The sequence below is a fragment of the Squalius cephalus genome (assembly GCF_949319135.1).
Source record: "Squalius cephalus genome assembly, chromosome: 23".
NCBI classification, from domain to species: domain Eukaryota; kingdom Metazoa; phylum Chordata; class Actinopteri; order Cypriniformes; family Leuciscidae; genus Squalius; species Squalius cephalus.
Window position 1 is genome coordinate 20,758,114 of NC_137144.1, and position 25,786 is coordinate 20,783,899.

The 25,786-nt window shown below is 36.9% G+C and overlaps 1 protein-coding gene across 4 annotated transcripts in view; it reads right to left on the reverse strand.

Annotated features, from left to right (window-relative positions):
* Positions 1-25,786, reverse strand: part of agbl1 (AGBL carboxypeptidase 1) — a 201,636-nt gene that overhangs the window by 110,062 nt on the left and 65,788 nt on the right. For 2 of the 4 annotated variants that reach the window (XR_013819850.1, XM_079859109.1), the window contains exons 1-7: positions 25,155-25,424; positions 22,161-22,228; positions 16,608-16,671; positions 13,986-14,132; positions 11,780-11,911; positions 10,090-10,183; positions 1,515-1,552 (exon numbers count right to left, since the gene is read on the reverse strand). Coding sequence is in view for 3 of the 4 variants with exons in the window: in XM_079859109.1 (XP_079715235.1) it covers positions 1,515-1,552; positions 10,090-10,183; positions 11,780-11,911; positions 13,986-14,132; positions 16,608-16,671; positions 22,161-22,211 (526 nt within the window). In the remaining variant the exon portion in view is untranslated. Of the gene's footprint in view, positions 1-1,514; positions 1,553-10,089; positions 10,184-11,779; positions 11,912-13,985; positions 14,133-16,607; positions 16,672-22,160; positions 22,229-25,154; positions 25,425-25,786 lie in introns of those variants that run through there. The other 2 variants (XM_079859107.1, XM_079859108.1) reach the window with 1 other exon arrangement.

The window sequence follows — 25,786 nt, forward strand, 5'->3', positions numbered from 1 at the left end:
AGCAACGAATTGTTAATGGTTGTAAGAGGTAGATTTTTGATATACACACACACACAAACACACACAATGCCAGAAACTCCAAAATGCTATTTATTTGAACCTAGATGATCCACGACAGTTTTATGTCTTGTGATGGTTGTTTATGAGTCCCTTGTTTGTCTTGAACAGTTAAACTAGGAAAATCTGAAAACATTTACTGATGCTCAAGAAGGAAACACGATGCATTAAGCAGGGGGGTGAAAACTTTTTTTAATTTGAAGAACAATTGTACTTAGTTTGTCTTCTGGGAAACATGGAAGTATCTTCTGTAGCTTCTGAAGGGCAGTCCTAACTTTAAACAAAAATGAGAAAAATCTTCGTCATGTTCATAAGTTTTCACCCTCTAGCTCTTAATGCATGGCGTTTCCTTCTTGAGCATCAGTGAATGTTTGCAGGTTTCGTAGTAGTTGATGCATCCCTAAATTGTCTTCATTGTGAAAAGATGGATCTCAAAATAATAGGGTACACATATGCAAAGATGCTGGAAATCCAAAGAATTGGCAGGACCTAGAGCAAGGATGGTGTTTGGTGTTTTAAGCCCCCAACGGCGCCTTCCAGGCAGCGAAGGGATGGGTAGGTTTAAAGTTGAGGGTAGGGTTAGCTGCCTCTAAGGAGCCATTGGGGGCTTAAAACACCATCGAGCAGCAAGGATAGGCAACATCGGTCCTGGAGGGCCACTGTCCTGCAGAGTTTAGCTTCAGCCCTGATAAAAACTCACCTGCCTGTATCTATCTAGTAATCCTGAAAACGTTGATTGCCTTGTTCAGGTGTGTTTAATTAGGGTTGGAGCTAAACTCAGCAGGACAGTGGCCCTCCAGGACCGAAGTTGCCTATCCCCGACCTAGAGGATTATTCTGAGGAACAGAAGTCTAACTGTTCAGGACAAACAAGTGACTCATGAACAACCATCACAAAACAACAACAACAAAAACAGTAACAACACGCAGTTCTGCTTATGATCTCTCTTATAATACCTATAATTTCTAAAATGTATATTTTAATTACCATTTTATTTTTTGTCACTTCAATTTGCTTTATTTATATGTTTTGGAACAGAGCTAAGGTGTCTCAAACCACAATCACAGCATAAGCATGCTGGGAGAATATGTCCACAGAAATATTATTGTAATGCACCCAACATGTTCATAAAACATGAAGCAAAAGGCAGTCGTGGCCTAATGGTTAGAGAGTCAGACTGGTAACCCGAAGGATTCGGGTTAATTTTTCAATACCCGTGAGCAAGGCACCTAACCCCAATCGCTCTCCAGGCGCCGCAGCAAATGGCTGCCCACTGCTCCGGGTGTGTGTGTTCACAGTTTGTAGTGTGTGTGTGTGTGTGTGTCTGTTCACTACTCACTGCTCCTAATGTGTGTGTACTAACTTGGATGGGTTAAATGCAGAGGACAAATTCCGAGTATGGGTTACCATACTTGGTTTTCACTTCATAAAAGAGAAAAGAGAAAAAAAAAACTTACTTGAGCATAACATTGCAGCAAAAGCATCGGTGGCCGCCCTGTGGAAAAAAAAGAAAACACATCTGACATTAACAAATGTATATGAGGCATTTCATTTCTGCAGTTGCGTCATGCACGCACCATTCTATCCCCCCTCTGAACACACATAAAGCTAAGTACCGTGGGCACACTTCCAGCTGCACTTAGCATTGGTGGGGTGGTGGAGAGACTGCTGCCTTATAAAAATATATAAATAAATAAAAAAAGATTGCTGTCATTGTGATCCTGAGCATTTATTTTGCAGTGACAGGGCTGCTGATTCAGCATAGTATCCATATTCCTGTACCCAATACACATGGGGCGAAAGTAGAATAATTGTGAATGGCTTTGCAACAATCTGCCAATAAATATCACCACTGGCCTGTCGGGTGACACAATTCAATGTCTTGAAATATGGGGAGAGAGCAAGCTATGTTTTTGAGCTTCTGAGATGAAAAAACAAGGAATAGATATTAAGAGAACGAAAGAAAGAAAGAAAGAAAGAAAGAAAGAAAGAAAAGAAAGAAAAGAAAGAAAGAAAGAAAGAAAGAAAGAAAGAAAGAAAGAAAGAAAGAAAGAAAGAAAGAAGTCTACACTCAATTGCACCATTTGAAACTGAGCCAAAGAAATACTTTATTCTGATTAACCCATCCGTGCCTTTGTTTTCGTTCCATTGCTTTAGTTCAGTCATGGCCACGTTTTATTCATTCATGTCTTGTTAATATGAATTACGAATTAATACAACATGTTCACATTTTAACAAAAAATTTGAAAGTGCTCAACGATTTCTTAATTAATGGACAGATATATAGGTCTGCATGCATGTGTAGTTATCTGTCCTGTTACAAAAAAGGACAGACAATTATTAAAAGTATATACGTGAACTTATGAAATGTGTAGCATTTTTTTCGCAAATTATTAAATAAAAAACATTTGTTTTTGTGAAAAAATATTAAATAATGTAGTGACAGTATTAACATTTAAATCTACCACAAACAGGCTACCACTTTTAATACTCCCATACAAAGTAAACCACCTTTTCTATGGCAAGAATAATATCAAATGATTCAATGATATAAATAACACTGCATACCTGTTAATGAGTAAAAATCTAAAATATGGTAGTACTGTGAAACCTACGGTAAACCGTAAGCACAGGCTCTCAGTCTTGTTATTTACTATGCTGCTTTAATTTGTTATAAATAACAAACGCAAACACAAGTTAAAAAGTGTGCCTACTAAATTTGCTCACATATATAACTACAATGTTTTTCTTAGTTTCAGTGTAAGATTATCCACCGACTGCAACCGTCAAATCTATTTCATTGGCAAATGCGCTGTTCGCCCTGATAACAACTATGGTCTACGCCAAACAACTATGGTTGAAGAGCCTCTTAGTGGTCAAAAGCTGCAAATGACGCTGAAACGGCGGCGCTACCCACAGCGAAAAAATACTTATTCTGGTTGAGCACCATCTGTACCTCTCATTTCACCTCATTAATCATTCCATTGTGCATCTTTACGCTTGGGCTTTTAGCTCTGTTTTCTTCAACAAAAAAGGTATATCTCGGTCCTTCGTGTACGCAGCACAACAGACTCCTTTGTGCCATCCTCACAAACAACATTATCAAACCAATTTCGACACTCATCACATCACAATTGGAATCATCTTGGAGAGCTTTTGATAGGGGTCACGCTGCAGCGACAGACCACATTATCATCACCGGTGGGATCGAGATACGACACTGAGCAGATCAATGTCAAGACCATGTGTGTTCAAACCACATGCACTGTGAACAACAACATTGGGCCTATTATCTACATGGGGTATCTGGCTGTAAATGCTGCCCTTGCCATTCAATTATCAGACTATTCTTTGTTGTGCATCATGCAGTCTTAAACATTCTGTTCACTGACCATCTGATGCATGTTCCACACAAAACCAGAAAGAACTTGGATCTGGACAATTCTGATCTCACTTGATTAAAGAATGTCTGAATTCCTGAATTCAGGATATCTACAGAGTTTTTAATATCAAATTTAAAGGCAGGGTAAGTGATTTGTTCTAGATTTTTTTTTTTTTTTTTATGTTGGTTCAAAATCTCTTCACATCCTGTTAGCAATCACTAAGTTAAGTGGTCTAAATGTATTTATATGTATATATATATATCGTCTGTGGAAGGCGTAGGAATATAAAATGTTCGTCCAATCAGTGACTACGTTTACATGCAGCCAATAACCCATTCAAAACCGGGATATTAGCAATAACCCGGTCCCGCACGGCCATGTAAACACCGGCAAAAACCCGAATATGCTCATATCCCGGTTTTTAAAAACCCGGATATGATACCTGGGGTACCCCTTTTCTAACCCGAATATTTGGTCATGTAAACGCGTATCGGCATATCCCCATCAAAAGGAACATTGATTTGTGTTCTGCGCATGTTCTATTCGCAAGGAATCTTGGTCTTTTGAGTAGAGACGGTGCATACAAAAACCCGCGTGCAGTATACCGGAAGTAAACAAGAAGTAGATGTAAACATGGCGAGACGCAGCACAGCACCACACTTTTGGAGCGAGGAGGAAAGCGCAAACAAAGGCGATCGCTATCTGCCCCGAACTATTCATTATCCGCGTGCTGCTGCTGTTGTTGTTGTCTTTGGATACATGAAGAAGAATCGGAAATGACGCATATTGCGTCTTAAGGTTGTCCGTACGTCCAGACGCTAACCGTGCGTCGCCGTTTACATCGGGATATTACCAATTGATTACAAATTCCATGTATACAGGAGTAACTCTCTCTACTCACGCATGTAAACGGGTTATTCCGAATGTTTCAGAAACTCGAATAGTGACCTTAACCCTACCATAACCCGGTTATTGGCTGCATGTAAACGTAGTCACTGTATTGAATGCAATGATACGATGTCCTACCTGCCTGTCAACGTATATATTTCCATACCTCCATGACACCCTACTCGCGCAATCACACATTATCAGTGCGTTTCATGCTATGCAGAGTTAGACAGACGTCAGTCACCGAGCACCGCAACCGAAACAGCAGTCACCTTACAGTTCCTCCTGAACCAAAACAACAAAAGAGTGTTATGCTGCATTCACGCGAACAACTTCAGTAATTTGTAAGAGATGGAAACCTGTGACATTATAACCAGAGCAGTTTGTGACTCGAACTTATGTGTTTCAATGTGCCGAAATGAATCTGCAGCAGTCGGGCGGTACAGGTCAGTGCTCTTTAAATTGTTTATGTTAATTATTATTGTAATGTTCTGTGCTTTGACACATGATTTAGTTTAATGCCCTCTCTCATGATGCTTTGTTTGCTCCCTGCTGTACACGTTTTGTGTTTCAAAGGAGGCGTGGCTTTGGAGACGCTCTGAAGGGAGGGTGGGATTTTATGCTTTCAAAGTTAGCTCGCTATCGCTAGCCTCTCTGAAAATTGCCTACCCTAACTTTAAGGCTTTTTAATAATTTTTTTAAGACTTGCACAAATTAAATTAAGACCATATGGGCAGGATAGGGCAATGTCTATACGGTAGCATTCTAAACCATAAAATAGCTGTAAAAACCTCACATTTCAACCTTTAAACAATTTTTAAGAAAAGGGATGAGTCAATTAGAAATTATTATATTTATATTCCTCCAGTTAGCAGCACTGTGTGTATGCTACATAAAAATTCTGGGTACATTTTTGCTGTGGGCTGAATGAAAATGCAAATTTCACTCTAGTTGAGCTTATGGAACATCAGAAATATAACGGTTACCCTGGTAACCCACGTATACAAAGCACCTGCAATGTCAAATTTCTCTGAAAAGCAACGAGTTTGCAGGTGATATAAACCATAAGATAAACAATGACATAAATCTGTGGGATTTGTTGATTGCGAACTGCACCGAATGAGCCTGTATAGAATGACAGTAAAATGAATAACAGAACGACAGATAAAATAACGAACAAACAATATATAGAACAATGGAACGTTTTATAAAACGAATGATAGATATAACAACATTTTTTTTATACAGAACAAATGATAGAAAGGACAAACAAACGTTATAGATATAATTACAGACAGATAAATAGATAAACAGAACAAACGTTGACAGATAGACAGTCAGTCACTGCTTATGAAAGACTTCATCTAATTTGTTGTTTCTCACTCCCTGTGTCTCTGGTCACACCATGACGCTGTAAATCTTGAAAACCTCATTGACATACACCAGTATGTAGCCGGACCCCTACAGTGCGCAACATTGTTAAGACTCCATCACAGAGACAATATGTCATTCCCTGTTCACCAACTGCAAGAGAGCACAAACAGCCCAGCGGTTGAGCAGACGGGAGCTCGCTGGCGCAAAACTGCTATTCTGTCCTCAGGATCGTCAAGCCACTTTACCCACAGCCTCTCTGTTTGCGGACTCTAGGAGCTCCATAAAGAAATCATATCATATCTCGCTTCAGCCGCTGTCAGAGTCTTTGATTCACGCTGCTGATATTAATGCAAACAACGGCGTATTGCAATTTCGGTGGCAGGCAAATGCTATTGTTTCCCCAAGCAAACGGCTTGTCGCTTCTTTGAAATGACAAGCGGTATCAGTCGGTAGGACTACGAGCATCAGTGCACAGATGTTCTGCAGGGATTTGAGCTATGAGGCCAGGCTGTCAGCAGAAAGCCAGCAGACAAATTTGACAATAAGGAAGATCTGTTGATCTGTTCTGCCTGTGTATTTTCTTTTTTCCATATTCATCAGAGAGTGAACATAGAGAAATTCTCAACGTAGATTGGAACTCTTTGCAGGGCACTGTAAAGGCCTCAGAGGCCGTTTTTAACCGATGTATGTATTACAGAGATATAGGCTTTCAAGTGATACTGAAGTGCTGTCAGCAGTCTAGAGAGGGATTGTATGTGTGGATGTAACAGCTTATGACATTTATAATCTGAGTTTACATGATTTCAGTGTGAGAAAAACAGTTCTGCCAAGGGGGATCAAAAGTGCAACTTTCCCAGAGCGATCAGTTCATTGAAAGGTTTCAAAGGTGAAATATGTAATCACAATACAAAAACAAAAACATTTCCCAGTGGTCTCTGGCCATGTTTAAAACAAAATGATTGCTTATACTGATTAGTGTGCAATAAATACTGCATACTAGCGTTGGAGTTTTTCCCTCTTTTCCATCTCGCTTTTAAATCGCTTATGAATGCCAGTGCGGCCGTGCACATTTTACTTTTGCAAATTAGCGGTAATTCGAGGGAGGCAATTGCTTGAATGGTGGGTTCATTATTATTCTTAATGAGAAACACAACAACAAAACAGTACAATGTCATAGGACTTTTATTAACAAAATGAATAAGACGGTTTTATTAGCAAAACGAATTAGCACGGCAGTCTCATTCTTCTGGTGCGCTTGAAGGTGTGTGTGTAAATTAGAAGTGTTACCTCCGGATGCTGCCACCTTCATCAGGCAAACTTTACAGATTGCCTCATTAATGTTTGCAGGTTCCCTATTAGCACTGGGTTTAAATCCAAAATATTGCCAAATAGGTGCTTTTACATTTCGCTTTGAAACCAAATCTTCCGCCATTGTCTCATTCTCACTCTCGTCACATGATAAATGAAATCTGACTCCTGCTGCTGATCTGTGCTTCAACTCTCGTACGGCTCAGTCTGAATTTAGCAGATGTGTTCAGTTTTTAATTGTAGTGTCTGTTCTCTAACTAAACTAAATTATTTTTAGTGATAATGATTACTATAAAAAATCAAAGCGACGGTGGGAGGTGGTGTGGCGGTGGGCAAGTGATGTAATCGGTGTGCAATTAACACAGACTGTCGCAGCAAGCCTACTTAATTAAAAAATTTTTTATATATATATCATCATTACCATTTCAAACAGAGCTTTGCATTGTCTACAGTATAACTACTATACAAGCCTATTGCAGAGATATTAGTGTGCTAGCAAGTTATTCTGAGCACAGTCCGTCTCCGCTAGTCTCCAAAGGGCTAGGCTATCTTGCCTCATTCTCTTGTTAATTTGGTGCTCACTGCCAACAGGTTAAGTGAAGCATCAGTGTCTAATTGACGGCCTGACCAATTAGTGGCCAGAGCTTTTGCTGATTGTGTAGCTGCTCTTAAATCGGAACTAAAGACTAGAGCTAATCAATGCCTCTCCGAGTCAATGCGATAACCTAAGGGCCCTCTCTGGCTGCTTAACTCCAGGAGCACAGCCAGATAATGTCAAATTAAACCAACAATATTCAATGTAAGTCTAGAACTGGGTTACACCCTCATCTGATAAATGTGCTTGCCGGCTTGGTGCACTTGCAGATTTTCTTCTCTGGCGCGTCCATGTCAGAATTCCCACAAGACAGGAAGTGTACAGGAAAGAGAGAGAGCATTCTAATTAGATGGCATTCTGCTGTAATCCGTTGTATGCGTGCAGGGAGCTATCAGCAACTTGATATGGAATCGGTCCAGCTTTCCAACAGTTGGCAGAAGAAAGTACAGCGCCCTCTCTAGGCTCTCTGCAGTTACCCAACAGGGCTAGTCTGATGCCAACAGCATGTGTGCGGTGTTTTATCTGCCAGATGATAATATTTGGAACTGTTTCAAGATCAGCAAATCTTTTAATATAATGTTACAGAATTCCAGCAGAAGGAAGTCTATCCGCCAGTCATTAAATGCTCAGTACTACACAAAGTTTTTTAAGATAATACATTTTGTGAAATAAAATGCACTTTTCCTGATATCCCCTACACAGTGTACACTGCATAGGGACAGTGTGAATCAAAACACAGCTTGGATCCGGGTTTGCTGCTCTGTGCAGCATCAAGACACACTCAACAAGCGCTGCACACTTCATGTGGGAATGCGTTTGCTGTCACTGCAGGTCAAGCACTGTTTACCAAAGTTAGGCTAGTAACTGCCAATCAGCACCTGGCTAGCACATATCTATGCAGCACATAGTTGCCAAACCCCTGTAAACAAGCATGTTCTGAGCATTTCAATGAGCACGACTGCTAAAATGAGTTGTATCGTGCATGCAAATTTCCCAGGACTGGATTTGATCTATGAGTTACAATGTAAGACGCTGTTTATACAAGACCAGAGCACAGAGGGCCGCATCCTCACGGTTGTGTTAGCATTTTTGGTTTGATAATCTGTCATGCCACATGCAGCGCAGCAAACAAACACACAACCCCCTACAGTCGACAAAATGAAGTCACTAAATATCTTAGGCAAAAAGTCAAGTTGCGCAACTTCAGTGAAACTAGAAACCATTTTTGACACTGGTTTAAGAAAAGAAAAAAAATAAGGCCTCGTCACCTTGCCATTTTCGACAAACAAGCTCAGCATTGAAGCACAAATATTTAACAGAACATCTGCTATTTCAAGGGTTTGACATTAGGATTATGCTGTGGCCTTTATTATAGCAAGGTGAGTCGGGTTGTGCCTGCAGGCGAGACAGAGACTCATTGTGCAGCGCCTGAAAAGTCAGACTGCTGACCTTCTGGTGTTGGAAGAATTTGAAATCACTGAAAGTCAAATTATGACCCACTCAGATTCCAGGTGATATATACTGTATATGCCCTTATTTACATTATTGCACTTATTAAATGGCATGAAAAATGGTATCATTATTATTATTACAATAAAACTACTACTACTACTACTACTACTACTACTAATAATAATAATAATAATAATAATAAAACAGAAAAATAGTGGTAGGTATTTTTCCATTTAAAATCAATTTGATAATATAAAATGTTGTCATACATGGCTTACTGCAGTTATAAAAAGGCATTCAATAAATATCTAAAATTATTTATTTAACTATTATACGAATCCCACATTAGAACTATTTATATATTTAATATATAAATAATAATAATAATAATAGTAATAAAAAATAATAATAATGTAAAAATATAAAGCTAAATAATACTGGTAGGGTCAGGGTCTATGTATGTCATAATTATAATATAATAATTAGGGCTGTCAAAAGATTAATCGCGATTAATCGCATCCAAAATAAAAGTTTGTTTTTAATAATATATGTGTGTGTACTGTGTATAATTAAATTTGTATATATAAATACACACACATGCATGTATATATTTAAGACAAATGTGTTATTTATATATAAAAAAAATTATATTTATATATAATATAAACTATATAAATATATATACAGTATATGTATGCAAATATTTCTTAAATATATACATGCATGTGTGTGTATTTATATATACAAAATAATTATACACAGTACACACACATATATTATGTAAACACAAACTTTTATTTTGGATGCGATTAATCGCGATTAATCTTTTGACAGCCCTAATAATAATATATTATAAAATAAGTTTTATTTTAAAATAATAGAAATCTACGGTATGCATACTTAGTTATTTTGACTAATGTAAGAATGCATGAGTAATGTAATGACCAGCCTTCCCAGCACACAAGAACTGTTCTTACCCTCAAGTTGATTAGCATACGCCAATGACACACCCACATGAAATTTGATACTCACTTGACGGTGCGTAAGTGTTTGGTGGTGTGTGGAGATATAAGCTTGAAGACCACATCCAGCCCTCGGTTCTTCCCCAGCAAGTCGGCCGTGGTCACTAAAACACCAGATATGTAATTAACACAATATGAAAAAGTCTTTGCAACATTGCTGAACCCAACACCACTGAAAATATAACATTTCATAGTGCTGTATACCGGATCCCTGTGTCAATCTTGTGTGGGGGTGATCGTTCTCCACAAGGATAGACTCAAGGGGGAATTTAAAGAGACCACCGAAGTCCCAACTTCATCCATATAAACAAGACATGTGCCCAGATGATATTTCTTCTATTAATATATTGTGCTTGCTACAAGCTACCTAGCATCATAAACACTGACGGTTGCTACAACGGAATCAGTGTCCAAGAGCACAGGCTGTACGTCTAGTGTTTCAAAAATATATAGATTCCAGCTTTTATGATAAAACATAAAAGAACACTTCTGGATGCCTTTTCGGAACGATAACTGAGTGGTGCATTTCTCACGGTCACAACCTGAGAGCTGAAATTCCCGTGCTGGTATCATTCTTAGGATAGCTGTCACATAACTGATAAACAGACCCCACACTATCAACTCCGCATACAGCGAGAAGACGACTGCATTTGAAATAAAACCCAACAAAGGCCGATTTGCATTTTATGGCCGATTACCCGTTATCGCATTCTCCATAAAAACAAGCACTAGTGGAATTGCATACCAATAGTAAATCAAAGGTGGAGGAAAACCTCCTCCTACCACATGTAGAGCAAAAACACAATATATTCATCTTTAAGTTAGATTTTAATATGGCGGGTGCATAAATACAGCAGTAATGAAGGTTCTGAGCAAATGGCACAATAAGTACTAACGCTTGGTTTGCAATTTCACTTGAATGCTCTATAGCTGGAAATGTGTTATGAAAGTTGGGAAAATAACCATAGATACAAAGAAATAAACAGATGTTCATCAAAAAAGCTGTTATATAGGAATTATATGAAACCGAAGAGGTACACAGTGAGAAAGTAAGGTGATGGAACATGAAAATGGAATGAGACTCTTCTCAACATGGAAAAGCCATTATTGTAGAATGTGAAATGTGAATTGTTGGGAGCTGTTTTCAATTCCGTTACACTTTCTTTCAAAAGTCTGTCCTCTTTTTTTTTTTTAAAAGAAATGACTTTATTCAGCAAGGATGTATTAAATTGATCAAAAGTGACAGTAGACTTAAAAAAAAAATCCCTATCCCAAATTAATGCTGTTCTTTTGAACTTTATAATCAATGAATCCTGAAAAAAATGATCAAGGTTTACACAAATATATTAAGTAGCACATTTAAAAATATATTACAATAAAAATCAGTTATTTTAAATTATAGTCATATTTTACATTATTACAGTTTTTACTGTATTTTTAATCAAATAAATGCAGTTGTTAAGCATAAGATACTTCTTTCAAAAACATATTTTAAAACCCAAACAGAAGTGTATATTATAGTTTTTATTTAGTTAGCTTTTCAAGATTAAAACTGTCATCCCAACTGAGATTCATTCATGCAAAAATGTATTGACAATTCACATTTTTAGCTTATTTGAGTGTAGCTCATCTACTTTAAATCATGAGGAGAAAGCTTAGCTTAGGAAGGCAAAAATGAACTGATCTCAGATCTGACTCACCAGAAGAGCAGAAGACTTTAAGGACCCAAAGACAGGCTGCGGCTCTACGGGCATTCTTTGCATTCTGTCTTAACAAACCCAGAACCACCAAGACGGCATCTGCCTTCTGTGCTTTCAGACCAATTTTACGATCTGAGGGAAATAAGAAAAGTATGTTCCTCTTTGACATTCATTAAATGTACATTTGTATCATCTTGTTTGACAGTGTTTGCTCACTACAGGGATCTGGGAAGGCAACATTTTTGAGCTGTTGGCAGCTGTGATGAAACAGATTACTTTGGTTTGGAGATCAAAACCACATTTGCTGGGATGTCTAATAGGGAAATTGGGATATCAAAGGGACAACTTCACTTTCAAATTCAAATACAAAATCAGATTCATTCTAAGTCTGAATGCAAGAACAGGAGTGATACACGAGATCAGCCCTAAACAGTTTATGGTTAACATGAAATCATTATGACCCTATTTAGATTTAACACACATTCATGGATTTAATGTGTACAATTCCTTAGTAAATAAATAAATACTGTAGGTAGGCTTCAATATAGAGGAGAGACCACTGATCCCATTTGATTGTACAGTAGTATCTAAAGGGGCTATGTAAATGTTTCATTCATTCATTCATTCAAGGTTGGGAACAGATTGCCTTATGGTTAGTAAATGATGACAGTATATTTGGGTGAGCTATCCTGTTTTTAAGATGAGAAAAAGCAGAGTTACAAAAACGCTGTAGGATGTTACAGTATTTCCACATTGTAAATGAACTATTTATGGATCTGGAAGTGCATATCATTGCACCATTTGAAACAGACAATGATCTCTGCTTTGTAAATGCAAATGGATTATTGAAAACTCTGTGCGTGCTGGCAAATGCGGTCTGTAAAAACCCACTGCCCATGAGAAATTTTATAGAAATAATTCAAATCTACCACATGACCCAGCATCCCGCAGGCCCACCATGACTGCAAGCGCTTACAAAAACAGCTTGATCACAAAAAAAGTCCCTGTTTGCGACAGATGGAGTTTGTTTTTAGACTTGTTTTGTCTAAATGGAAAAGGAAGACGTGAGGACGAAAGAAAACATTCCCTGCTGTTCTGACTCGCCCTGTTGCTGAGGTTCATTAGGACAGACATCAAAGTGCAAGAGTGGAACGCTGACAGACACAAGATCCACCGAGGGATCAAACACTCGCTCCTTAAGTTACACAACATCGAAACATTGACCATGCTTGTGCGTACATGGTGACCTCTGACCCCACAGGATCGAGGGCTTTTACCTGACCCGACAGTGACCCCACACATGCTGTCTGCACCCTCCACACGAGATGTGACTTATGGCCAATCCATATATGAGAGACATCTATTTTTGTGAGGTGCTATTTATAGCAATTCAACCGTGAATTCAGAAATACTAAGCACTAAATATGACTAAATTATAAATCGTAATGAGAAATATGACTTTTTCCCGCAGTGAAAAAGAGTTGGGAGAGAAAAAAAGTCAAATTGAATTGCAGTTTAACAAATCTGAGGTTATTTTTGGTCCACACTAAAGGTTAAAATGTTGGGCGAATGACAAAAAAAGCACAACCAATCAGATTTGACGTTGAAAGAATAGTTTAGCTAAAATGAAAATTCTGTCATTGATTGTTTACATATCCTAATGTTGTTTTAAACCCACATCCTGCCATTTTTTCCAGTGGAAATTTGAAATAAAATTCAAATGCTCTTTTATACACTAGCTGAAATGTAGGCCACCATTTACCGGTGTTGTTATAGTTAACGAAAACTGTTACAAATTGAAATAAAGCCGAAGTAAGATCAAATATAAATATTAGATGGAAAAATGTAGATATTAGATGTAATATAAATATTAATAAATAAATATTAGATGAACAGTAGAAATGATACCTTGACAACTAACTGAAATAAGTTGAAGTGCTAAAATTTGTAAAACTAAAACTAAATTAGTAAATAAATTAAAGCTAAACAGAAATGTACAAAAGCTAAAATGACAACAGCACATTACTAAAACTCAAACTAAAATTAAAATGAAAACTAAAAGCAAATTAAAAATATATGAATAAATACTATAATATTTGCATTTGGTTTTTGCATTGCTCAGGGAAATCTGTTTTTTCATCAGTAGGTTAAAAAAAAGTTGTGTCAATCATTCCCGTGTCTCCTCCCCTTCCCCCCCCTCACTCACCTCGGTGGCCCACCTTGGCCAGCAGGTGCAGTAGCGGCAGCAGGACGGTGTAGTTGGGTGTGAAGCTGTGGGCTGAGTTCACCAGAGCCGTCAGCAGAGCCTCACTGCCTCCTTTCGATATCATATGATGAATCCGTCTGTCTGTGCCTACAGGAAACACAGCCATAATTTCACAAAATGTCAAATTTAGGCTGATAACAACTCTCAGTGGTGCCATCTTTGCCACTGGCGGATTATCACAAGATGATGTCTGGGTTTATTTTCGACTTTCTTTCAGAACTTATGAAAATTCGTGCTGATTAGAACTTTGTGCTGGAGGCTGGTGAATAAATTTGGCTAATTACTTTGCTGTGAATTCATTTCAGATTACAGGATTAGTATAGCACTGCTCCACCTCTACAAGAGTATTACTCGATAGATTTGTTGGTGAATAATAGACTAGAATAAGCCCAAGATATGGAAATAAATATAATTGAAACAGTGCAGTTTATATAATAAGATCCTGGGAGAAATGTGCAGTGACGTCATGTTTCATTAGTGCTGCTTTAAAAGGTTTCATTTTGAAGTTAATCCCTCTGGATTACTGCAGTTTCTTCAACATTTCAACCCATCATATTTTTGTCTGTGTTCTCTCAAGTTCTCTTAATTTAAATCAAGTACATTATTTACATTTGTTCATTTAGCAGATGCTTTTATCCAAAGCGACTTAGAAAATGAGAAAAAAGTGATTCATTACACAGTTTCTTCACGCTGGGACACGATAAATTGAAATGTATATGAAAAGTATACTGTATATGGTGGTTTCTTCAATTATGGGCACTTTTTGTCCAGTGATTGTCTTGCCTTTAACCATATTCTGTTGCAGAAATTATATTTAAAATATTTTTTGAATAAAATTGCTTCTTTGTCTTGCTTTATATATTATAAATACAAAACTATAAAATATTTTCATACATTTTTCATGCATATTTAAAGGGATAGTTCGGCCAAAAATTATATTTAACCCATGATTTACTCAAGCCTACGTCATACGCCGGCATCCATCTGCCGTGAACGCGCGTCGACCGTTGCCGGAAGCAAGATATTTTCATTTATAAAGTTTTAAATATGTATATTTTTACGACAAAACCGCACGGATTACCCTCAGAAGGCCTTCGTTTATCCCCCTGGAGCCGGATGGATTACTTTTGTGAAGGATGCATGCACATTTTGGGACTTGAAGGAGGTGGACCCCATAGCTTCACATTATAACCACTGAAAGATCTAAGACATTTTCTAAAATAACTGAAAATGTGTTCGTCTGAAAAATGATTGACATATGCATCTCGAACGGCTTGAGGGTGAGTAAATCATGGGTTAAATATCATTTTTGGCTGAACTATCCCTTTAACAGGATGACAGGACAAAAAAAAGGTACATTTACCTTGATTATTCTTTGATTTCTTTGAAATCACCCCCTATCTCATTCACTATTCCCAACATTACTCCACTTATTTAGTCCACTTGAATTCGGACACTAGAGGACCGGAAGGGCTGCCGCTTTTGCATAGTTTGTCCAGCCGCTCCAGTAGTAAGATGAAAAGATTTATAACTCTGTCATGGAAACTATTAATAAACCTTAATTAAACAATTTAACAATCAATTAAAAAGGAACTCATGATATTACGCTGTACCCACATTTGACTAGAGGTTTGGAACTATTCAGCTGCAGGCGCCATCTACTGGTCAAACACGGGAATTCATTCGGCACGCGACTCTCACATTGCATTATGGGTATTCTCTAGCCGTTGAGCATACATCGGTTGTACACTCATTAATGTGGTGTATTGTGGGATTGAATGAGTGCACTCGATAATGTTCACAACTACAAATGGCTGTCCCCTCAAATAGTGCCCCATTTAAGGCTATAGGAGGCGATTTCAGACACAGCCTCTGTTTTCTTTATGTCATATTTCATCTCAAGCATAATCTTCACTGACACTGTTGTCTCCTTTGTAACCAATTACACTAACTAAAAATTTTAATTGGGGGCAAAATTGTTATATAGAAATGACACCACAGCTGAGTGTTGTAATGTGTATAAATTAATATAAATATTTTTTGTACAAAAAACAATAAATTGGCCAGATTATTTTACGCTAGATGATCAATTTAAAATAGTATTTTTTATTATTGATAGGAACAACAATAAGTATAATAATAATACAATGAATTTATGATAGATTTTCATATTTTGAGGTTGAAAGTCTGGGTTCAGATTCAGAATAAGAGTAAAACAAACAAAAAAAAGTCATCTGAAAAGTACCAAAAGCATAGCAAAGCCATGCTGAAGTTTCCAAAACAGTTTTACTGAGACTTAGATAAACAAATAAATAACAAATGTATGTTAAAATATATTACAGTAGTATAAGTCAATCACCAGAACATAAAAGTGCCCAAAGTTGAAGAAACGCCTATATATCAGCATATTTATTTTTTGTGAAGGTGGTTTGTGGCTTTATTGGACACACATGGTTTCACTCCTTATGGTTGATTAAACTAATTTCAGCACACTTGCAATCAGTGCAGAGACGTGACAGAAAATGAATCAACAAATTTGGCTGTAGGAAAATGGCATCTCACCTGCTGACAACAGTTCATCCAGGACGTTGAGGATGTTCAGCATACTCTCGATGTCTCCAGCGTTCTAGAAAGAGAACAACACACTTAAACAATGAAGCTTAAAGTTGAACCTGGCTTCTGCATTACGATTACCTATAGTGTCCACACAAAATGTATCTCAACAAATAGGAAACAATCCAAGCAACTAAGATGACATTACTATTTACAACCCATGTGATATATAGTGTTGAGTGTGTCCTGGCTGGCACGGCGAAATCTTCCAGCATTGTGTCTGTTTTCAGAATGCAATGGGGGCTCGTACCCCGGCGGGAACCCGGAGCCCTGTGGTTAAAAGCAGCAGCAGTTGACGGGTAGGCGGTCGGGGGCCGAAATCCTCAGAGAAGGAACTCCACAGCTGGGGATTCAAGCTTCGGCTCTCATTATAGGGCAAAAATGGCAGAGAAAAAGGAGAGAACACAACACTGTCCTGCTTGCATCTGTGGTGGCCGTGTCATTCTGACAGTGGCCATTTAATCCTATTAGGCATCTCTACAACCAACTGCTCCACAAAGAGTTCTGTCCTGCCAGGGAGCTGCCGCTCTTACCCACATTAGTGAACCGACAAGATATGGGGCTAGTTTCTGTGGGCGTGGAGACATATTGTTTGGGCCTATAATAATAGATGCATTCTGGACCATGTTATTTTAGAATTATTTATATACTATTACAGTATTTATTAAATTAGCTTTATTTTGAAAAGATTTTTAGTAGTTTTAGTTAACAACAACAACAACACTGGTTCTGGATATAGCCTATCAGCACGATATATTGTATGATTTATTTTGGCTGCTTTTTTTGTCTTTAAATTGTTTAAAGTCTCCTGATTAACAAGATATAGGGAAAACGTTATTAAACAAAATGTACATTTTTTATATTTAACCCTTTTAGATGAACAGTGCCACTTTAACTTTTATTTTACATTTTTCTTTATTTAATTTTTTTTTATATATATTCAGTAATTCAATGTTACTTCACAAGTTACTTCTCAAATCTCATTTATGTTCCTGTACATTCAAATATGGCACATCAAGATGCTTCACATTAGGTTTCACATCAATGATAATTATGGAGACAAATGATATTTGATCATCAAACCAAGAGAATTAAGTATCAATTAAGAGCTGCAGCAGACGAGAAGATTTTCAGCAAATTATGACTTACATTTTTAGCTTCTATTGCATGAATTTGGAAGACTCTAAACTAAAGGGAGCACTTGGATAGCATGGATCATTTTTTAATACATTTATGGTAGTTGTTTGTCAGTTTTAGAGCATAATAGCTTCATCTTAATCCTTGTTCATTGGACACAAAAAAGCCAAAAAGTCATTTTGCCAAACAAATCCTGTTGTGTCCCACAGAAGAAAGAAAAACCATAAAACTGGGAAAAACCTGAGGGCTAATAAATGATCTTTGGGTGAAGTATTACTTGGTTCATTACTTGGACTGGACTTTTTTGTATGCGTTAATATTTTAATTAAACCAATGTTTTATGCAAAATCCAAATCCAACTATGAAACATATGGAAAAATATAAAATGTGACATTATGAACAAATAAATTTATACATTTTGTTTCTAGGGCATTTCTATCACATTCTGTGGCATTTTCACTCCAAATACCCCCATTAATTTTTGACCCTAAAGGTGAGTGGTTTTAATGAAGAAACTACATTTCACTGAGGATGAACTTTTACACTAGACTAGTAGAATAGAGCGTGCGCTCTTTCTTGGAAATTGATGGCCCTGTCATCAACATCTGGGATAATTCCAAACAACCATGTTAATTACTCAACATTAATGAGCGTGACTAGCATACAGAGCCAGCTGGCACATCATTAGAGCATTACATCAACAATCTTTTAACAGAATAATCCAGTGACACTTGAAATTATGAATAATTACTTCTATTTTTGTCCGGCATCACCTATGCCAAGCTACAATCAAAAAGCATTGCTTCTCATCTCTCAATAGGGAGAAGGACATGAGTTAATATTCTCCGGAACCCACTTGAAAGTGAAACTCATTTCATATCCACGTTCATTTTTAATTCTTTAATGAGGAACACTGACTACCTCTCTGTGCACACCATTAACTTATAAGACGGTGGCAGGAACGCACCGGGAGAGCTTTGGGCCGGGAGCCCCTCCGGAGGGCAAACAATTCTAAATAGCGCAGAAAATCTATTAAAAGTTATTCTGACACAACCTTAAAATGGTTTTTTACATCTTAGACACCAAAGACAGGACCTGGCGTGTCTCTGCGAGGTGATACGAGAGCTATAAAACAGGAAGGGAAAAGCAGGGGAAGAATATGAAGAAGAAAAAAGCTCCGACACAGCACCCTGTGTCAGTCTCAATTTGAATTAGCGGGAATCCCATTTCAGGCATCAACAGCTTCATGTCAAGGACCGTGAATTTGGAACTTATTGCCACGTTTGATGCCAGTCATGGCTGGAGGAAGGCGACACACTGGCTGTGGCTAATCGTGAGGGTATTACTAGCTACCCTTGTCAGTTTGCGTTGTAATAAAGGAGTCAATTCTTCAGAGCCGAGGCCACATGGCCAATGCCAAGCAGTTGCAAGCATCCTTATTTGAACTGACAGTACATACAGAGGCACTTTTATCTGTAAATTATAGCTATTTGCTGTCACGTTCAAAGGCGCAACATTTGTATTATACATTTTTGTTAGAACTAATATAATATTAATTATATTTTCATTATATATATATATATATATATATATATATATATATAATATTAATTATATTTTCATTATATACATATATATATATATATATAAATATCTGGCACATATTTACTGAAATGAATAGGAAAGGATGAATATTACAGTCATTGAACTGTAATACAGATATGTACATACACTTCCATTCAAAAGTTTGGGATCGGTAAGATTTTTAACGTTTTCTTATTTTTCTCTTATGCTCACCAAGGCTGCTTTTTTAAAATTTAAACATATTAATTCAATTAAATATTATTACAATTTAAAATAACTATTTTCTATTTTACAATGTAATTTATTCCTGTGATGTACTCCAGTCTTCAGTGTCACATCATTCTAATATGCTGATTTGCTGCTCAAGAATAAAATAAATCAATACTTTTATTCAGCAAGGATGCATTAAATTGATCAAAAGTTACAGTAAAGACATTCATAATGTTAAAAAAGATTCTATTTTTAAATAAATGAAATATAACTTTCTATTCGTCAAAGAATCCTGAAAAAAAAAATTTGTCCACAACTGTTTTTTGAGCATCAAATTAGAATATTAGAATGATTTCTGAAGGATCATGTGACACTGAAGACTGGAGTAATGATGCTGAAAATTCAGCTTTGCATCACAGGAATAAATGATATTTTAAAATATATTAAAATAAAAACATATTATTTATTTTAAATTGTCATAATATTTAACAATATTACTGTTTTTTTTTTTTTTGTATGTGTGTGTTTATGGTGAGCATAAGAGACTTCTTAAAATCTGTAAAAATCTGTAAAATCTTATCGATCCCAAACTTTTGAATGGTTGAACGGTCAATTTAATGGATCAGAGAACTATGCTTCTTAAAGAAAAACTAGTGAAACTTTACAGGACTATAAGTTCAAGATCATTTCTTTAAAAAAAAACTTTTTAAAAAAAGCATTTACGTCAACAAAGTTCTCTGTTCTACATTTACAAATACATTTTTCCATTCTGATGAGATCAGAAAGAAACCTTTAGTTTAAAGCTTTCATTAATCGCACACTGAGCTCATTGCTGCACTTGCTTTTCCCCTTCTCCTTACAACGCTCATATCAGCAGGAGGGAATCAATCTCATCTTATGCTTTTCACATGCAATTAATCGCTTTGACGCGTACACTAAATAATTTCTGCTCCCCTGAGCTTGATTTTCATGCAAGAGGTAAAAAGTTATCTGAAATCCGGCACGTCGCCCTCCTGTGAGCACATAAGGCCTTTGCAGTTCATTGGCAGCAACTGATATACAGAACACTGATATGAAATCAGTCACCATAAGCTGTGTAAGTGGATAAAAATCACATTTAAAATGTACAGTTTGAATTCATATGAGACATTCTGCGCACACAACAAATCTACTCAAAACATATGGAAAACAGGGAACAAAATATAATGTTGTCTGGTTCTTTCATTTTAAACCAACAACTATTGTATCGATGGATGCTGTTATCCCATTACTGTGTCTCTTAATGGTTTGAATAAACATTAACTACTACCAATATCAGCAAATAATATCAGAATTAAATCTGCATGTGTATGAAGCCACGTCATCCCATATAATCCTTTTTACTTAATCACACGGCACTATACTTTATTTGGACAGTCTTTTCTATCATGGCATTATTCAGTCAAATGCTTCACTAAAATGACCAGGAAACTATATAACTGGTCATTGCCCTGATTTCCTATTAGCTGTGAAAAATTTCTAAGATTCCTGTGGATAGAAGTTTACAGCATTTCACTAATATTCCACCAAAATAAAAGCTCACAGATTTGAAATTTTGAAAGTGAAGACATTTTTGATTATTTAGTTTTTACAGTACTAATATTTATGTCTTCACTTTCAAAATTTCAAATCTGTGAGCTTTTATTTTGGTGGAATATTAGTGAAATGCTGTAAACTTCTATCCACAGAAATAAAAGCTCACAGATTTGAAATTTTGAAAGTGAAGACATAAACAAACAACTTTTTAAATTTGGAAATTGAAGACATAAATATTAGTACTGTAAAAACTAAATAATCAAAAATGTCAAAAATATTTTTTTTACATGACAACTAGGCCTATAATTTACAACAGTAATATATTGACATCTTCATTTTTAAAACAATAATAATCTAACAACAATAATAAAAATAATAAGCCCTATACACATGCAGCCCTATAATTTTAAAATAAAAACAATCACCAAAAAAGATTAAATATTTTATTTGTTTACTTGCATCCTTAATCCCAGGAGGTACTTTAAGTACATATTTTACATATAGCCTATATTTGATATACACTTATATAGTGTAATATTTTACGTCTAAGGGGTTCGGCTGACAAACAAGTTTGAAAACTCCTGGTCTAGTACAACAAACAAAAAAGTGCAACTTTAAATCAAAACAAAAGGTGAAAAAAACTAACTGAGCATGCAGTTTGCCTTGTAAAATAGTTGTTTAGTACACACTAGTTCAAAATAGCGCTCGAAATGATACCACCATACAGTCTGCAAACTGCAGCTAAGGTTTCAAGCATTGCGCTCCATGTTAACGTAAACGTATAGAATTTCGCCTTGGAGGGGGGGGAGGGGGGATATGTTTACATTAAACCACAGGCTATACTTTTCATGGCCCTGAGATACCATGTAATTAATCTTTCCCACTCAGCACATGGAAAGTGTCCTGCATGTGTGGGCAGTCGTTACCAGCGCGTTCGCTTGCATCTGTAGGCCGTTCCTATCCTTATGCATGCGTTCAGAAACAATGTGTGTTTACCTGCAACGTGCTGAGGAGAACCTCGAGTCCGCTGGAGCTCGGCGATGCCATGGTGGGTCTCGATCGGGCTGAAGAACGGAACGAGGAAGGAGAAATGAAAAAGAGGTTAGAGTGACACAGAGGCAGCACCTTCTCTCTCTGTGCTTAAACAAGACAGACGGGTACAGTTAAAGCCGAGAGGGGTTCAGCTTGTCGCCTGAAACTCTATCTCCCTCAGATAAACCCGCGGGCTGCTCCAGTTGTGCATGGACATTGAGATGAGGCTCCTATTAAAAGGGCCTGACGAGACACAGGGATTAAACCAAGCCGAGCATTTCACAGTAGAGAGGACACGGGCTGGAGGGATATCAAGAGGCTGAGGAATCTTCTCTGAGTGTGTGTATGTGTGCGATTAGGAAGAGAGGCGAGCGAGCGTGTGTGTGTGTGTGTACTGTACATGCGTGACAGAGCTAATAGCAGGCTGTGTTTAAACATGGACTGGCACTAGCATTAAATAGATCATCTATCCCTGAAATGAATCTCGACTGAGAGTGAATGAACGTGATTAGTGTTGAACACACATTCACAGCTGTGTTTTTGCTGCTATAAAGGGGCATCTGATGCCAGGAAGGACAATTAAATAGGCAACATTTGTGTTACCAAACTCAAAGGCCTATAGCAGTTTTACCAATTAAGGTCATTTCCAGTCATGAAATTACAGGCAACCACTGCATTTTAATCATGATCCACACAAAGACGCTACACACACGTAGCATGAATGAGCAGTTGTTTTTTTATTTAAAATAGGTTATATCATTTCAAGATTAAAAGCAAAAACAGCATGATCTGACTGTGTGGCTTTGTGAAATTATGCTACATTAAAAATACCTGCACAAAACAAAAACACCGGACGGACTGAATAAAAATGCAAATCCACTCTCTGTCAGTAGGTGGTGCTTATGGAACAGCAGCAACATATAGCGGACTTTGTCTAATATTTGGCATTACAACAATGGCTTCTGAAGACTCAGTTCCCTTCGGAAATACATTCATATAAACCCCCACCCCCAGTTCAATATTTATTATTTTCTTTCAATATTTAGAGCGAACAGTGCGCTTGCAGATCCTAGTACAGTAAGCTACTATTTTCTCTGCTGGCGCATATGTGCTCTCCTCTTTGTGTCCGTCTTCAGCTTGTCCTGTTGCCAAATTCTGACCCCTGCCAGATTATTACCCCCTAGTATAGATGGGTTGAAGATTAAGTGTGGGGGTGGGGTTAGGATTAGGCAATCAGGTAGTTTAATTTGGCGGGGAGTCGAAATTTGGCACAACGCCGTTTCAATTTATGGCCAGTCGACTGGTGCATCTCTAAAAATCATTCTAAATTTAAAAGAATAGCACATTCCACAACTATATCAATATCATTGGAGTCATTTTCAGATCAATTTGGTTTTTCCAGCTGATAAACAATAAAAACATTGACAGCCAATCAGAATCCATCCTGCTTTAAAGCGCTTGAGCATTTAAAGCAGCAGATAAAACTGCAGCGCACGCTTAATAAACAGAACGATATTGTGCGTTGGTGTGGACTAAAATAGCTATTGTTATCTTTATAGTTATCGTTATTGGTGTGATCGGGCCTTTATGTGTCTTGTTTTGACTAAAAGTTGCATTAATAGGCATACAATTTTATCCAAAGTGACTTATGAATAGGGATGTACAAATAATGTTTGCTTTGGTGTAGATACTGTAGATAGATAGATAGATAGATAGATAGATAGATAGATAGATAGATAGATAGATAGATAGATAGATGCAACTTCATTTTTCATAATTTGCATAAGTTTAAATCCCAAATTGTGACTTTGTATCACAATTGTGAATCTATTTCTCATAAATGCAACTATCTCAAGTGACTGACTATTCTAAACTATCTCACAATTACATTTTTCTTTATTTTTTCCTCTGAGGTGGAAATCAAAAGAGATCTCAATATAAACTCATATTGAGAATATTTCTCATCAGATTCTCTGAACACCAAATGATCTGGGCAATGCCATCCACAATTACTGTAGGGTGCATCAACATTGTTTAAATTTTTATTTCTCCAAAGAATTTCTTTGAAAACCATACCTGAAGCAAACTTAAGAAATCTAGTATTCTGGGTTATGAAAGAGCAAATAAATTGTGTTGTAAGGGCTGCACATACAGTCCAACTAAAACAGAATACTGAGAGAAAATCAATACTGCAGTTTGCTTCGATACATACAGTAGGTTCTTCAGGTTATAACGTTTCTCTACATAGACATTCCCAGAGCTCAGATAGTATTACAGTTCGTTGCTTGTGTTCGAGTTAGATGTACTTACAGCAATAACTTTCGCACTGCCCCATCATCAACAGATGACGAAGTGCTCTTTAACATTTCATAAATACACAAACAAGCATACACACATAATATACATTACAAATAGCTGTTTAATTTATCTACACGATTTATAGCAGTACACACAAAAACACTATGAGAGATAGCAATGGAGCTCTGTTATAAGGAAACCTACAGAACATCAGTTATTGGTATTAGTCTGAAGGCCTATTATTATTTACTCTAAAAAGATTCATAATAAAATGTTAGTCAAATTCGTAGCCTATTATTTCTAATAATATTAAAAGGACTACTGAATAGAGTTGAACGCGAAAAGATCATTGGCTCTTGCTTTGCGTCTCTAAACACTATCCTCTCTTTCTGATGTTATGCTAACTTACTGCATGAAGTGTATGATCATGCAAGAACAAAATGATGATGCTTTGGAAAAGCGAGCCAAGCCATTCTATTTCCCAAAGCTCGTGATTGACGTCTTTTTGGCGAAGCTACATGTGGTGAAAAGAAGTGTGCGGGAGGACGGTGTGAAGTCGATGCCAAGATATAGGCTTTCAAAGTCAAACAGAGGGAAATTTAGTCCTGAAAACACACAGCACTTCCAATATCATGAAAAGGAATTCTGTCATTTACTCACCCTCATTTTCTTCTGTGGAACACAGTCATTTTTTTAATGAAAGTGGGTTGTAAAGTTCCAAAATAACAAAAAGCACCAAAAAGGTATCATAAAAGTGGTCTACACGACTAGTGTGTAATCTTCGGAAGCCATACGATATTTGTATGTGAACAACATACAGAAATTGACGTCATTAATGACTTAACGTCTACTTAGAGTTTATGAGAGAAAATAGCGCGAATTTGTAAATGAATCGTTCTTTAGAGCCGGACCTTTCGAACCGGACGAATCAAATCCGCTCTGAATGATTCGTTCGGGAGTTCAACTCAATGACAGCATTGTATGGCTAGAAAAGAGCTTTAATACAGCTAGTGATAATATGCTGTAATGGTGCTTTTGTGTCCTATAAGCCTGAAATGATAGTAGCCAACAATTAAAAATGTATCTGTTTTGTGTTACATGAAAGAAAGAAAGTCAAATATGGGTGAGTAAATGACAACAACTTTTATTTTGGGGTGATCTATCTCTTTAAGGCTGCATGGTCATGGTGAACTGATTTCACCAAGTAACGTTACATATTCCTGGAACAATATTCCAATCAAATTTGAGGGACAAGTTTACAGTTTATGTCAAGTTTAGGCTTACAACCAGGG